Raw genomic sequence first — 15,324 nt, 5'->3', positions numbered from 1 at the left:
TTTTTATGAGTATTCATTTTATCGTGTTTACTATCCGGCAAGGCAGTATACTGTCGCCCTGCCTATTTAACTTATATGCAGAGCACATCATGAGAAAGGCAGGGTTAGATGAATCAAAAGTTGGAATTAAGATTGCCGGGAGAAATATCAACAACCTAAGATATGCAGATGATACCACTCTAATGGCAGAAAGTGAAGAGGAACTGAAGAGCCTCTTGTTGCGGGTGAAGAAGAGTGCAAAAGTTGGCTTCAAACTTAACATTAAGAAAACCAAGATCATGGCATCCGGCCCTCTCAATTCCTGGCAAATAGATGGGGAAGAAATGGAGGTAGTGACAGATTTTATTTTCCTGGGCTCCAAGATCACCGCAGATGGGGACTGCAGCCAAGAAATTAAAAGATGCTTGCTCCTGGGGAGGAAAGCCATGGCAAATCTAGACAGCACACTAAAAAGCAGAGACATCACCCTGCCAACAAAAGTGCGTATAGTCAACGCTATGGTCTTCCCAGTTGCAATGTATGGCTGTGAAAGTTGGACCACAAGAAAGGCTGAGCGCCAAAGAATTGAGGCCTTTGAACTCTGGTGCTGGAGAAGACTCCTGCGAGTCCCTTGGACTGCAAGGCGATCAAACCGGTCAGTCCTAGAGGAGATCAACCCTGACTGCTCTTTAGAAGGCCAGATCCTAAAGTTGAAACTCAAATACTCAAATAATGAGAAGGAAGGACTCACTGGAGAAGAGCCTAATGCTGGGAAAGATTAAGGGCAAGAGAAGAAGGGGACGACAGAGAATGAGGTGGCTGGATGGAGTCACTGAAGAAGTAGGCGTGAGCCTAAATGGACTCCAGGAGATGGTAGAGGACAGGAAAGCCTGGAGGAACGTTGTCCATGGGGTTGTGATGGGTCAGACACGACTTAGCAACTAACAACATCACCTAGAATCTTATGATCAGGCGACAGACACATTTTGGTAAATGAAATAAACAAAAAATATACTACTACTATTACTCAAAAATGATAGAATATTTTTTACATCAAATACAGTCCCAAAATAAGTAGAACTCACTTTTCACTATAAAAAATTAACTGCATTTTAAATTACCTAAACCACAGGTGTCAAACTCGATTGTGTCACACGACGTATTGACTTTTTTGCCTTTGTGGAGCCGGGGTGGGCATGGCCTGCGCATGACACATGCAGCCCATTGGCAGCCAGTTGGATACCCCTGGACACATATTCGTAATTAAAGCAAATTGTAATCTCTGTGGTTACGATCCTAAGGATATGAGATAGTAGCAATTCATCTCTAATCATAAAAGTAACTTTTATCATAATGACAGCAAATTATCCAGTCCATGTTGGGAGAATGCCAATTAATATGAAATCCACTAAATGATACTTAGATCAGTGTCAGGCAAGGCACATGCACATTTTTCAGAAGGGGTGACAAATGCATGGCTTGCTGTTACTTTACTTGTGAAGTTTAGAACTGCATGATAGTAGCTAGCAAACCAAAGTATGATTGAAGAAATACCTGAGGAAAGATCTTCCCTACCCACCCATTCCATCATATCCCACTTCATTATTTAAAGCATCCTGTCTTAGAAACACTGAGAGACAAATAATATTTCAAATATTTTATTTATTGTACAAACTATTTACATGAGAGGCTAACATAATCTTGCTGAACCCTACCTGAAACTGGCCACTGGGAACTAGCCCTGACCAAGCTAAAGTAACAGGTCTTGATATTAAAGCATGCAAGACAGTCTTATATGTAGGGCATCCTATGGTATCCAATCCAAGAGACAGAGATCTATGGGAGCCTACGCCACAAACTAAATCTCTATCCCTGGAATTATTCCATATTGGGTGAAACAAACAAGGACCAAATAAACCTTAAAATTTATTCAACACTCACATGTGTGTGTATACACACTAGAGTTGGTTTACAGCACAGCCTGCATCATGACACACAAAAAGAACTGGAGTATTATGACAGGTTTAGGAAAGAATAAGCAGCAAGGATTTAGGAAAATGCACTGAAATTATAAAGTACGGGGACAAACGTGACCCCGTTAACTAAGGGAATGCTGAGATGCACAGAGTATATTATTAGCTAAGAACAAGGGGCGTCTACCACTGTTTTGACTCTTACGTAAAAAGAAAATCCTTGGCTTCTGCAAAGAGGCAAGAAGTGCCAAATACATTTATTAATAGAGTGGTTTCAAACAGAAGGTGTCTGCTGAATATCCAGCCACTCAGTCCTCAGTTTAAAAAAAACTGAGCTCTAGAGAAGAAACAAAGGGATTCCTGAGGAAGATGTAGCAGAGCCAGCCTTCAGCCATGCCTGGGAATGCCCTTGGAAGGTCATGGAGCAAAAGAAAACACTGGAAGAGCATCAAGAAACACCCCACCCTCTAAACCATCACCTGGCTGAGCTGTGCAGCATAGGCTTTGTTTGGTCCCCCGGATGAGCAGTGGGCAATGAATGTTTCAAGGCATTTACAAGCCTTAATTGCACTGTCCAAAGAATTTATTCCTAATACAATCAAGATGGTACCTACTTGCTTTAAGCACTTGCTTAAAGAAGAAAAAATGGCTGCCAATGGAAAAAAAATACAGTGTTGGTCTCTAAAAATGCCCCCCAAGGAAGGGATCCCTGAATTGTTTCAATACTCAGTATTCCAGCAGTTTTGGCAAAATAATGGCTTGAACTTCTTTATAAATGTGGTACACATTCAAACTAAGAAAAAGTTTACAGTATTCAATGAGGCAGATTTGCAAATTGTCTTCTTTCTTATAATTTGCAAATGATTCAAATGATGATGGAGAAGTAAAGCACAATATTAAATAATATCATAAGATATGCCCATTCTTCTCCAGAAAATTGGAGCCTCAGTGTGTAGCAGAATGACTTATTTTAGCAGGTAATGACACTCTAATAATCTCTAGTCATTGATATCTGTCTCCTTTGACCAGAATAAATGCACTTTAGGTGCCAACAAAATACTCGGCTTTATTATGCAATCAGAGTTTGGCTTTGTTGACAAAAATTGGTTAAGTTACCAGCTGGGATCCCTGAATTCCCACTCATTATTGCCAAGGAAATGGGAGTGCTAAGAGTGTTGCAGCTGCAAAATACTCATCAATAACTTAGGACATTTCACACTGCTGTCCCATTCTACTTCAAACAGTAGTGCACTGTGTTGCCTTGCAAGCCCATTTCCTCCATGTCAATAATAAACACCTTCAATATCATCTCCTAAAAATATCATAGAATGCTTCTGATGCAGAACACAGGAAAGAAAAATGCTGGAATAACTGCCTTCTTTAACTACTCTCTGCCTGACTCAAGACACAGAAATAACATTTTTGCTACCATTGCCTGAACAGAGGTTGCTAACAAGTGGCTCCCCAGAGTTTCTCAATTCAAACTCTCATGAGCCTTAATTTCCACAATCAATTAGTGAGCATCCACAGGAGAGATTGCAGCATCTGGAAGGCCACAATATTCTCTAACTTCACTGGCAAAAATCAGTGGAAACCCTTCCATCCTTTTACCAGCTTCTCCTCCACCTACTGGGTGGAGGACCAAAATCACTGTCAAGGATTAGCACTTGTGCTCCAGTAGTAGAATTCTTGTTCACCAACCAGAACAACAAGTGACAGCATGCAATGCAAGGTGGCTAAGAAAATTAAAAGCTTTCCTGTAACATCCAAGTAAAAGAGGATTGCTTACATGAAAACTTAGACCAACGCATGGAAAGGTATGAAGACTTCCTGTAATCTGGGGATTCAGGGCTCCCAAACTCATCTAGTCATCTCCTCAAAGTAACGAGTTATATAACTATCCTAGTCCTCTCCTGTACCAAGCTGCAACACTGGTTTGCGTGGTTCCTCCCTTCAGAAATCCCAGACACACCACGCCCATGAAATACAACTCCAATCTCACTCCATAGGGTGAACCCCTATTCATGACAGGTACCATGCTGAGAAGAGAGCGATCAGCATAAGACTCTGAATTGTTCCAATTCACGTGGTGCCTTTCTCTGTCTCTACTGCCTTTCGGATGGGCGAGAGAAGGATCTGTGAAGTAAGACTCAGCCTTGCCCTGAAGAATTAAGGAAGGTTCCTCCAGTAGGTGTCAGAGCATACCAAAGCCCTCACAGCCCTCACTGATGGCCAGCTGCAACATCTTGTGCACCTCTTCATAAGAATCGTAAGTTGGGAGGCACAGCTGGTTAAAACTGAAAGAAAGAATACAGCTTATAGTATTTATAGTATAGAATGTAAAACATCAAAAGCTATGCTTTCGGCATTTCCTGTGCACAAGAATAGATATTTAACTACTCACAGTACAATAAAGGTAAAGGTAAAGGTAAAGGTTCCCCCGCACATGCGTGCTAGTCGTTTCCGACTCTAGGGGCCGGTGCTCATCTCTGTTTCAAAGCCGAAGAGCCAGCGCTTGTCTGAGGACGTCTCCGTGGTCATGTGGCCGGCATGACTAGATGCCAAAGGCGCACGGAACGCTGTTACCTTCCCACCGTAGTGGTCCCTATTTTTTTACTTGCATTTTTTACGTGCTTTCAAACTGCTAGGTTGGCAGAAGCTGGGACAAGTAACAGGTACTCACTCTGCTACGCGGCACTCGGGATTTGACCCGCCAAACTGTCAACCTTCTGATCGACAGGCTCAGCATCCTAACCCACTGAGCCACCGCGTCCCTTCACAGTACAATACACCCCTGCAAATCTCTAGAAACACTCTAGCAATGAAAAACTTCTGATTATCAGATTGAAGCTTGCTACAGATAACAAAGAATCTCTTAGGTAAGATACTCACCAGGTATGGGCTGTAGGAAGGGTACTGTGTGTTGGAGCTGCAATAATTTGGAAAGATGGACAAAGTGCAGCAAATCCTCCAGGAGGCAGCTGAGAAGAACCAGTGGTAAATTGCAGCAGTCTAGCCAGCTCCTCTTGTGTAAAACTAGACACCACTGTCCAAAACCAGCGCATCACCTGGAAGGTTCAGGGAAACAAAAAAGAATGCCAAATTATTAAGTGAGGAGATGGGCACGTTACTAAATTTATAGCAAAATAAGCACCACAGGTGCCATGGACAGCCAATTCTGAAGATGATCTAAAAAGTGAATTAAGATGTCATGCACACACAGATACATACATACAAATACATTTAAATCACAAAGAAAGTACAAATGTTTAAAGAACATTTTCAGGTTTACACATAAAGAAGAAATCTATAGAAAATTCAGCAACACAGCTTATTGTTTAATACTTATATTTTTAATTATACCTCCCCTAATTTATGAAGTATTTTTCTCTTTTTTTATAGAATATCAACTTTGTTTTTATCATCACTGAGATGGAGGAAGGAATTCACGCTACCTTCTCTCGGAAGTGCCACGAACCACCCACTACCACAGCGTGTGCTTTGAAATCACAGACGTTGATATTCCCTGTGCCGCACATCAGCAACTGGAAGAAAAGTAAACATCTTCTTAAAAAAAAACCACAAAAACCCTTCCGACATTTTCCTTTCAAACCGCACATTCGGTGAACTTTAAATGCTCAAAATTAAGAATAGGGACGTTTAATAGCAAACTCCGATGTCGAATTGCCTACATAATTATAGCCAAACAACATTAACCAATGAATAACAGAGAAGGTCAGCATTTTCAGAAGTATCTGTAATTTGCAAAATATTCCTTTACAAAAATCCTTTTTTAAAAGTATATATAAGGACCAAGCATAATAATCTGTTTCTTCCTTACTGTAATAATTTTATGTGAAAGTTATGCTGAGCTAAACTACAGTTTTTTTCTGCTAAATTTCAACAGCACAAATTTTCAAAGTGTGGGGTGGAGGGCAAATGGGTAGCAGGGAAAGATTTCCCACTTGTGAATTAAAGCACAAAGAATGATTCAATTTTCCAGCTAGGAAATTACTCAGATGTCACAGAAATATATATAAAACTCTGTACTTTCCAAACCACAGTAGATTTTCTGCCATAAAGCACTAAGCATATGGCAATTTGAATAAATGTTTAAGTTATCCTCAAGGGCAGGGTTTTCAATTTTTTGCAAGTTGTAAAACCTGCACCCTTACCATTAAGCATTTGAAAAATAATTTAAAAGCCCCTGGCTCCATTTGAGAGATTTTATTTATTTATTTTTTAATCTCGTGGCCTTTCAGGAACCCAGGGTTCTATGGAATACAATTTCAAACACCTGAATGAATTTACAGTATAAAACAATACTACTAAAAAGCAATGCAAGGCAAAAATAATGTTGGTTAAGTCATATATTTTATACAAACAAGACAATCATTCATAAATGGGATTCCAGCACCAACTATTCTACTGTCTCATATTTAACTGAGAATATGCTCTTGTTAATGACAAAGTCCAATTTCTCACCTCAAGTTCATTTTCATCAAAAATAGCCAAGAGGTTTTCAGGAATCAATTCATTGAGACCTAAAAGAGAATAGCATAATAGATAAACAACAACAACTCGCAAAGGGCATTAAAACCCAGATCAAACTTCCTTTTTTTTCTTTTCTTTTAAACAAATAATACTAAACTCTGGAGGAAATAACAAAGCAAAAAAAAAGGAAAGGAAAGCAAAAGAAATCAAAGAACACTTTTTGTGCATTACCTTTCAAAAAATGTTCAACTTCTTCTCTAACTTGGTTGGCTAATCGATACTGTGCAAGCAGATTCAGGTACAATATTTTATTCTCATTGGTCACTGGCATTTGAGCACCCCCAGTTAACAGTTCAACTATCTGGGAAAAATAAAGAGAGAATGTCTGGTGGGTGAAAAAAGTATATCTGTTTCATATGATATCCTTTCCCCACTCTAAATGGGAGACAACTAAACTGTATCTTTCTTTCTTTCTTTCTCTTTCTTTCTTTCTTTCTTTCTTTCTTTCTTTCTTTCTTTCTTTCTTTCTTTCTTTCTTCTTTCTTTCTTTCTTTCTTTCTTTCTTTCTTTCTTTCTTTCTTTCTTTCTTTCTTTAATTTATTTATTGTTGATCTCACCATGGGGCTACTCTAGGCCAGCAATCCCCAACCGTTTGGGTACCAGGGATTGGTTCCATGGAGAGAGGTTTTTCCATGGACCAGAGGGAGTGTGGTTTTGCATGCTGCCTGCATCCCACAGATGGGGCTTCGCTTGTTTGCGTGGCCCGGTTTTTGTCATGCCATGGACCGGTGCCAGTCCATGGACCGGGGGTTGGGGACCCCTGCTGTAGGCGGCTTACAACAATAAAAACAGAGAAATGAAAAGAAATGTAAACATAGTGAGGTAATGGAACAGTAGAATAAACAATGGAAAAGAAAGCAACGGTACAGCAATATGAGAATAAAAGAACAACAGCGTATCAACAACTGATTTCTCACCTTCTCAAGCTGTCCAGCTCTGTTGTATTTTTCCTCAGCAAAAACTAACTCCATTTCATTCACATCATTATTCAGAATAAAGCAAACCTTAGATTTATAGAACTCTGGGTCATCTGTCTCAAAATACTGAAAGAAAAACAAAATGGAAAGAAGGACAAAATAGTAAATAGATTTAAGACACAGTGCAAAATCTTGATCTCTCCTTCATTTTCTAAAAGAAAATCAAAAGTTTAAGAGTGGTTTTTACCTTGTAGTGCATTCTTAATCCTATGATCTGAGCCAAGAACGATCTTGTAAATCGAGCTTTCACCAGCTGCTTATAAGCTCCTCCCAGAGATGACTCATAAAGACACTTTCCAACCAAGCGCCCTGCAAATTCATATATCTTCAGTCTTAGATAAGAAGGTCGATTAGGATTGGGGTGCACCTACAAACAAGAAAGCTCACAATCAGAATGACCATCAGTAGAGCAGGGATGGACAATTAAGCTTCCCAAAGAGCTACATAAGAATCTAGAAATGTTATGTGGGGCTGCCCCCACTGCCCCCAGTCACCGCTGCCACAGGCCAGACAGGGACAGTCGAAGGGGCAGATGTGGCCTGTGGGCCATAAAATGCCCATGTCTGAACTAGACTTAGAACTTGGGAGAAGTAAGCCTCTGAACAACAACAACAAAAAAGACACACTATTTCCGTTATGATGAATAGAAAGATACCCACCAGTGCTTGATTATTATCACTGAAGCGAGTAAATAGTTGGTTGGTTGTGTCAAACAAAACTTTACAAATCAGTTCAAACCACTCTCTACGAGGACCTCCCCAATCCAAGGCTGCAAGGAAAAAAAATAATTATGCATTCAAGAATGCAGTGATCAAAGAAAAATATATTTCTAAACATGATGTCTTTTAGCAGGGTCCAGAAGCAGGGCCTTCTCTTGCTATTGCTCCTGCCCTGTGGGACTTTTTGCCCACAGTGTGAGGCCAGTTCCAACCCTCCTGACCTTTTGTAGGAGCCTAAAGAACCGGCTCTGCCAGTTAGCTTGGGGCCCCAATGGGGAAGCATCACAATGGAGGTACTTGATCGATTAACAATAGATCCCATCTCCTCCTCCCCACTCTGCCCCTGTCTTCCCCATCTGTAACTGTGGTAAGACAAGCAGCCAATAAATATTAAGTTATTTAAAAATAAATAAATAAAAACAATAAAAATAAAAAAATAAAATAAATGAATGCATTGCAGGAAGCCAAAACACAGACTTTAACTTTGCTTCCTTCAATATCACAACAAATTAACACACCTTCTTCATCCTGAAAAGTCACTTCAAAATTTTTGCTCCAATCAGAAACAGAAAAATTCCGTGTGGCTTTCAGAGACTATGAATAAAATAAAATCAAGACATATCATGAAATCCAATATTTAATCTATAAATACTGTCACTGTACGGATTTTCTCCAAAATTTCTATCTTTTATCTATAGGAGGATTGGATCTACCTGATCTGAAATTGCATTTTGTAGCCTACTGTGTGATTTGGTTGAAGGAATGCATGCTGCTGAAAATAACAAGGCTTTTGGAGATAGGAGGGCACATCCTGAGATTTGGGTGTCATGGACAGTTATGGTATGATAATGTCAAAGTTAATGTGGACCATTTTAAGTATACAGAATAGATACAATCCAGGTTGGGTCCAAAAACAACTTTGTGGTTCTCAGCCAAAATGCATTTTATAGACAAGAAATAATAGGCAAACACAAATGGCTAAGTTATTGTGAGATACAGAATTTTATCAAGGGGAATACAAAATAAAATCAAGAGAACAATTGGAGGCTGAGGGATATAGTTGCCAATGGGTTTTTTTATTTATAGTTATCAGAAAAATTTAAAGTAGACAAAGTTTTGTGATAATAAACAGTGTAATATTGATTTTGAAATAGAATTATGTATAGAATTTGTGTAAAACAGAAAAAAAATCTTATATGTTTTCATGATTAGATTATAGAAAGCAGAGTCATGAACTTGAAAAAAGACGTAAATTTATAATTGAGCTTATAACTGTTGTCAGTGCTTTTTTTCCTAAAAAAAAAAAGTTCCCGGAACTCTCATCTTGGCAAACACAGGAGGCAGGGGGGCAGCACTGATGTGGCCGGCTGCTCCCGGGGCCAGAGCCGGTGCGTCTGGTGCTGTGGGAGCAGTGGGGCCCGCTCTATACAGTGGGGATGTGCAAGCTACATTAATTGAACACATGGCACACATCACAAATCAGATTCCTCTTTAATGCACTATTTCTTTGCATGACCGTAGGACATTTAGAAATGCAACTTTATTCTTATGCTTCCAAAGCATTCTTCCTTATCTTCCTGATACATTGATCACCATAAAAATACTCAAGGTCTCTTGGAATAAGAATAAGTATGGTATTTAAGGAACACAATAGAAAGCATTCACAATGCACAATGTATTTAAATTTCATTTTGTTTGAGGCAACTTCTTATAAAAGAATTGCCATTAATTTGTTTTAATAAAATAATTTAAATCAATTTTTCACTTGATTTCAAATTAAATGAATTATATTGGTTGACAATGAGATAATTTTTTTAGTACAATTGCCAAATGCAATAAACTGGTTTTAGGTATATGTGTGCACAAATTATTTCAACACCAATACATTTTAACAACATATTCTAAATGCAAATGAATGCAAATGCAAATTATACAATTTTTGTGCAAAAATAGAACAAAGTAACAGATTTAAGAGCTGTTATCATTAGTTATCCTTAGATAAAAAATAATTCCATCATCCAAAACTTTGTTATACTGTATTTAACGAACAGATGCTTTGGGATTAAAAAAAAGACTGACTACATTTGATTGTGTATCACCATGGCATTAAAACAAAATTCGAACAGTGTATGAAAAATAAAGGTTCCCTAAACGTCTGCTGGCTATATCCATACATTTTCCTTAATAGCACTCTATTGCCTTTTTTAGCATTTTTTTCAACTTCTCAGCTTAAAAAAGGCAAGGCATCCCGCACCAGGAGCTGAAAGTTTGTTTAAGCAGGTTGCTAGGCAACCTGTTCACACTCAGCCCTTCTTACCCTCCCACTTTTGAATTAGCCCATTCGGAACGCATTTCCTTCGATCTGAGCCATCTGAAGGCCCATCGCTGTGATTCATTCTGCTGCTCTGCAATCTGGCTGCCTCCTTGGTGTGCTGCTGAGGAGAATTTGGCTCTCCGGAACAGTTTCCTTCAGCTTTTTTTTGTGTGTGTGCAAAAAAAAGGTGCCGGAACGCCGTTCTGAGCGTTCTATGGGGAAAAAAGCCCTGACTGTTGTAAAGAAAAATGAAATCATTTCTTTGTATCTTTTTTCTTTTCTAGTTTTCTTTTACTGTTTCTTTCTTACACTTCTATCTCTTTGTTCTTTCTTTTTCTTTTTTCTTCCTTACTTTCTATTAGTTTATATTAGTTTTTACCTTTATTTTTAAAACTTTTAAATAATTATATAGTTTAAAAAGAATATGTACTCTAAATAGTAATATATTTTAAATTATATATTGTTGTTATTCCTTCTCTAGAATAAGTATTCTCCAAAACTTCTACATTAGACATACTCACTGAATCCAGAAGATTAGGGCGGCTGACTTTCAAAGAAATTTTGGAATGAGGTTTCTTCATATGCACCTGACGCAATTCCCTCTGGAAGAAGTTCACTTTGTCTTGAAAAGTCTCAGAGCCTCCTAAAATGTATAGGCCCAGAATCATATCTGGAACTTTTCAAAGTCCTCATGAACATTTTTAGTGCAAGATAGAGATTTCTCGGCCATAAGAACCTTAAAGCAGCAATTATGCTTTATCTCTGAAATATATTAACAGATAACCTATGGCAGGTCATACATAATTGTATTATTTATCTGATTTATATTGCTGCCCATCTGAAGTAAATGACTGCAAACACCTCACAACATTAAAACAATTAAAACATATACAAATATTAAAATAAAACATAATTGAAACAATTTATTTTTCAAAAGATTCATTCTGTAAGAGCAAATCATGACAAAAATAGCCCTAAGCACTATCTTATAGAATAGGGAAATAAAATTTCTATTTATTAACATTTTCTGTCCCTTTTTTTCTTTCCCCATCTGAATTTTTATGCACACAAACATCCATTCACACACTAAGTTCTGCGTATTAGAGCAGTTTATATTCCCCATTATGGAACCACTAGATTTTTACAAATGCAGAGAAGAGATAAATAATCTCTCCAAGTAAAGAAATATCCAAATGGGATTAGAAAGTTTATATGGTATGCAGAAAGATATATAATTGGTCTATAATTATACATGTCTTAGTTAAAGCATTCTACTCATCTTTCACATTGATGAATTAATGTCATGCCAAGTTTCGCCTTACAAAGTCGCTTTGCAGCAAGATGGGCAGCAAATGAAAGAATGAATGAATGAATGAATGAATGAATGAATGAATGAATGAACGAACGAATGGTACAAAATCTATCAGTGGCACAAATGCTTATGATTTGTTACACACCAACCAGTATAGCCTTCTGCTCTGACTCCTTTTACCTATATTTTTATGCAGAGAACGTATAAAAGTGGCCGCCAAGATGTTCCTCTCTTTGCAGCTCAACTCCACAGGAGGCTGAATCCCATCATCCACCACCAATGTCAGCAATTTGTGAACAGGATCAGGCCCATGATAAGAAAACTAACACCAAGAAATGCAAGAAATGGGGGAGGGGGATGGAAGAAGGAACCATCATTCACCAGAAAGCATAGCACATAAAGCAAATGCAGTTAGCAGTGTTTGTGCATATTCTCTTGCCCCACCCCTTGTTCTGGACTGGCTAGCAAAAAAAGGTGATTTATAAATTCCACTTCCCACAGAATGAACCTGTTTGCTCAGGGAAGAAAGAGAAAGTTACAAGGAGAATGAAGTTGAATGACAAGGTGCAGGATGTAGTACCAGACAATACCACAGCAAGTTCCCCAGAATAATCTAAAGTGCCATCTAAAAATCTCATAGGCTTGCAAATGAAATAAGCTATTTGAATCCCCTCATGCCACAAACTTTCTCAAAACAAAACATGTCCCACCACTTAGCAAGGTGTTCCACAAACTCACTTTGGTGCCAGGACATACTCGGAAAGTAAAAAGACGCCAAGGAATAATCTTCAAGTAGAATTCCTTCACTGAGAATTGCTTTGAGGCAAAGAAAACAGAAATCGTATTTTCATGAATACATTATTCTGAAAAGATGTAAACAATGAACAAGTCTATTCTTTTTTTTTAATGTGACAAAGGTAATCTAAAGTAGGCTTTAGCCACAACTCAGATTTGTAACTAATATAGAGATGAGCCATGACAACGTGAATATTTCTGTCACCTTGTAGAAAAGAAAAACTCTGTAGCACAATACACCTGCCCTCCTAACAACCACACTGAGACAATTCTAGAAGATAATTGCTAATTAGAAACATAACAAACAGTGACAATGAGAATCGTGTAAACGTAGTTATTGTCTGAATGGAAAACTGATAAAGCAGCATTCTTACTTTGGGTGAAACGTAGCAATAAACCTTTTTGGGTTTCTTCACTTTTTCAGGGGTCGGGCTATCAGAAGGAGAGTCTTCATCCTCATCCTCAGTAGCGGTGGAAAGTCGTCGCTGAAAGGAGCCCAAATGCAGGGGTGGAAGTTGCCACTGGGTGTTGGTATAGCTACTAGCATTATACAGGTAGGCTTCAAAGTAGATACTGACCCCTGAGGTAGAAACATTACGCTCTACGATGTTCTTTTCATCCTCTGCAAGATGGACAGGTGTAAAGTGTAACACAGGCAAAGCTCAGAATGGAAACACAAGTTATGCAGCTGGGTTTTCAAAAAGGTTGTGGATCTAAAATATTATTTTGCAGCATGTATGTTTTATTGTTAACGAATAAGGATATTTCATAGAGAGCCAGTTTAGTCTACAGTAGTGGTTAAGGGATCAGGCTAGAAACCAGGAGACCATGAGTTCTAGTCCTGCCTTAGGCACAAAGCCACCTGAGTAACCATGGGCCAATCTTTCTCTTGGAACCTTAGGAAGGAGGAAGCACTTCTGAAAATCTTGCAAAAAAATGCACTTTTTTGAGTGGGTTGGTTTTAATGTGGGTTGAGTTACAGGCTGTGCCCACTACTTCTGACTCTTCCAGTCATTTTCTGTTTCAAATCTTGCCACTCCATGATGAAAGAGGAAGGAGTAAACATCCAGGAACAACTAAGGAACATTGCAAATATTTGCAAGCCCAAATATATTACCTTAAATTTCAGATGCATTCAGATGCATGTCTAAACAGTGCTGTACTGATATCAATGGAAAATATGTGTACATTTTCAATATGTTGGAAGATGGATTCAGAGAAGCAGAAGAGGTAAATGAGATGGAAATTCCTCAAACCCACTGCTTTTCCACTATAGATTTTTTTAACCAGCAAACTATAAACTATTTTGAAATCATTCATTTATAATTTGCCAACTTTTCTTTATACTTCATATGCTTTACTTATTCAAGGAACGCAGGCAGCAAAGTCTATGAAGTTTTATTTTAAATATCTTTCTTTATCATTAACAATTTCAAAAAAACTAGCAAGGAAATAATGACAATGCAATTTTCAGTTTCAGTTGCTTGGAAGGCCTTATTTTTTATGAAAAGGACACAAATTAATCAGAAGCCAAAAGGCAGAATGCAAGGATTAGATTTGAGAAACCCAGATTTTTAACCACAGTATGAAGTGCACAATGTTGTTTTGAAAATTATATACCAGGCTGAAGTTCTGGAAGAGCTACACAATGTATAAAAAACTGTTCACTTACCACTGAGAACAATTATGTCAAACTCTCCATTACTAATAGGCTGGTTTTGGTAAGAGATGCAGGCACGGAAGCAACCCCTATGCAGTAGGGTGAGTCTCAGGAAAACTTGGCAAGTCTGTTGATTGGACATCACAGACTTTTCAAACAAAACATCAGAAGACTCTTCTTCCTGAGGGCCAAGCTAGACAAAATAAATATGGGTTAGGAGACATTGGTATGCTCTGAAGTTTTATGTGAGAAGACATACAGAGTCCACTTACTTCATGGATCAAGAGGCTGTAATTGTGCTCATCTATCAATGATACTGAGTTGCTAGTAGGGTTATCATATTCATCTCTGGGAACTATTTGCAAAGTGTGTGGCTGCTCACAAGTCAGCACCAGAGTGGAGAAATGGCAGGCAATTTTGGTTTTTGAGGGAACTACCATCCCTGAAATAAGAAACACGTTGCATAAATCCCTTATAAAATTACGGTATTTGCAAAGACGTAATGACATGTAGAAATAGGACTGGATACCAAATGAAGCAACCAGTGTTGGCTAACAAACAAAAACAAACATTTCTACACCCCAAAATGAATAGTGAAGAAATCACTATTTCTGGGTTATGGTAATAGGCACAGAGTCAACCCAATGTTTCATGGAGTAACACATATGATAGAACTAATTTCACATTTACATAGCTAAAAAATAAGATTATCTGAATGTGGCAGAATTTTTCGCTTCCTTGGATAAAATTATTCATGGTGATGTGCACCATAAATATTTAAGGACAGAATACGTACCAGGAGACCAAATGTGTAAATTATTAATTCCAGACAACTATAGCCGAGTACTATGATTCAGGTTATAGCTAACTTTGTTTCTGAACCTCTTCCCAGTGGATTGTATTTATTCCATCTTTTTAATTTACAAGGAATCGGACCCAATTAAGCAGATAGTTGACAGGCAAGATAGAGTGGTGAAAACCACAACATGAATCTCTGTAGTCATTGGTGCTCCCTGAACTTGTTTTATTGCAGACATCTCA

At 38.2% G+C, this 15,324-nt stretch overlaps 1 protein-coding gene across 6 annotated transcripts in view; it reads right to left on the bottom strand.

Annotated features, from left to right (window-relative positions):
* Window positions 1–1,602: 1,602 nt before the first annotated feature.
* Window positions 1,603–15,324, bottom strand: part of AREL1 (apoptosis resistant E3 ubiquitin protein ligase 1) — a 26,880-nt gene continuing 13,158 nt past the window's right edge. For 5 of the 6 annotated variants that reach the window (XM_083349136.1, XM_083349134.1, XM_083349132.1 and 2 more), the window contains 15 exons: window positions 14,556–14,725; window positions 14,296–14,476; window positions 12,998–13,245; window positions 12,567–12,644; window positions 12,009–12,150; window positions 11,038–11,159; window positions 8,721–8,796; window positions 8,143–8,252; window positions 7,671–7,850; window positions 7,424–7,549; window positions 6,678–6,807; window positions 6,438–6,496; window positions 5,408–5,497; window positions 4,845–5,020; window positions 1,603–4,249 (listed from right to left, as the gene is read on the bottom strand). In XM_083349136.1, coding sequence (XP_083205262.1) covers window positions 4,147–4,249; window positions 4,845–5,020; window positions 5,408–5,497; window positions 6,438–6,496; window positions 6,678–6,807; window positions 7,424–7,549; window positions 7,671–7,850; window positions 8,143–8,252; window positions 8,721–8,796; window positions 11,038–11,159; window positions 12,009–12,150; window positions 12,567–12,644; window positions 12,998–13,245; window positions 14,296–14,476; window positions 14,556–14,725 — 1,991 coding nt within the window. In that variant the 3' untranslated portion in view covers window positions 1,603–4,146. The remainder of the gene's footprint in view (window positions 4,250–4,844; window positions 5,021–5,407; window positions 5,498–6,437; window positions 6,497–6,677; window positions 6,808–7,423; window positions 7,550–7,670; window positions 7,851–8,142; window positions 8,253–8,720; window positions 8,797–11,037; window positions 11,160–12,008; window positions 12,151–12,566; window positions 12,645–12,997; window positions 13,246–14,295; window positions 14,477–14,555; window positions 14,726–15,324) is intronic. The other variant, XM_083349137.1, reaches the window with a different exon arrangement.

The sequence above is a fragment of the Vipera ursinii genome (genome assembly GCF_947247035.1).
Source record: "Vipera ursinii genome assembly, chromosome: 1".
In the NCBI taxonomy this organism is placed as follows: Eukaryota; Metazoa; Chordata; class Lepidosauria; order Squamata; family Viperidae; genus Vipera; species Vipera ursinii.
Note: the sequence above shows the minus strand (reverse complement) of the source record. Positions and strands in the feature narration are given on the sequence as shown.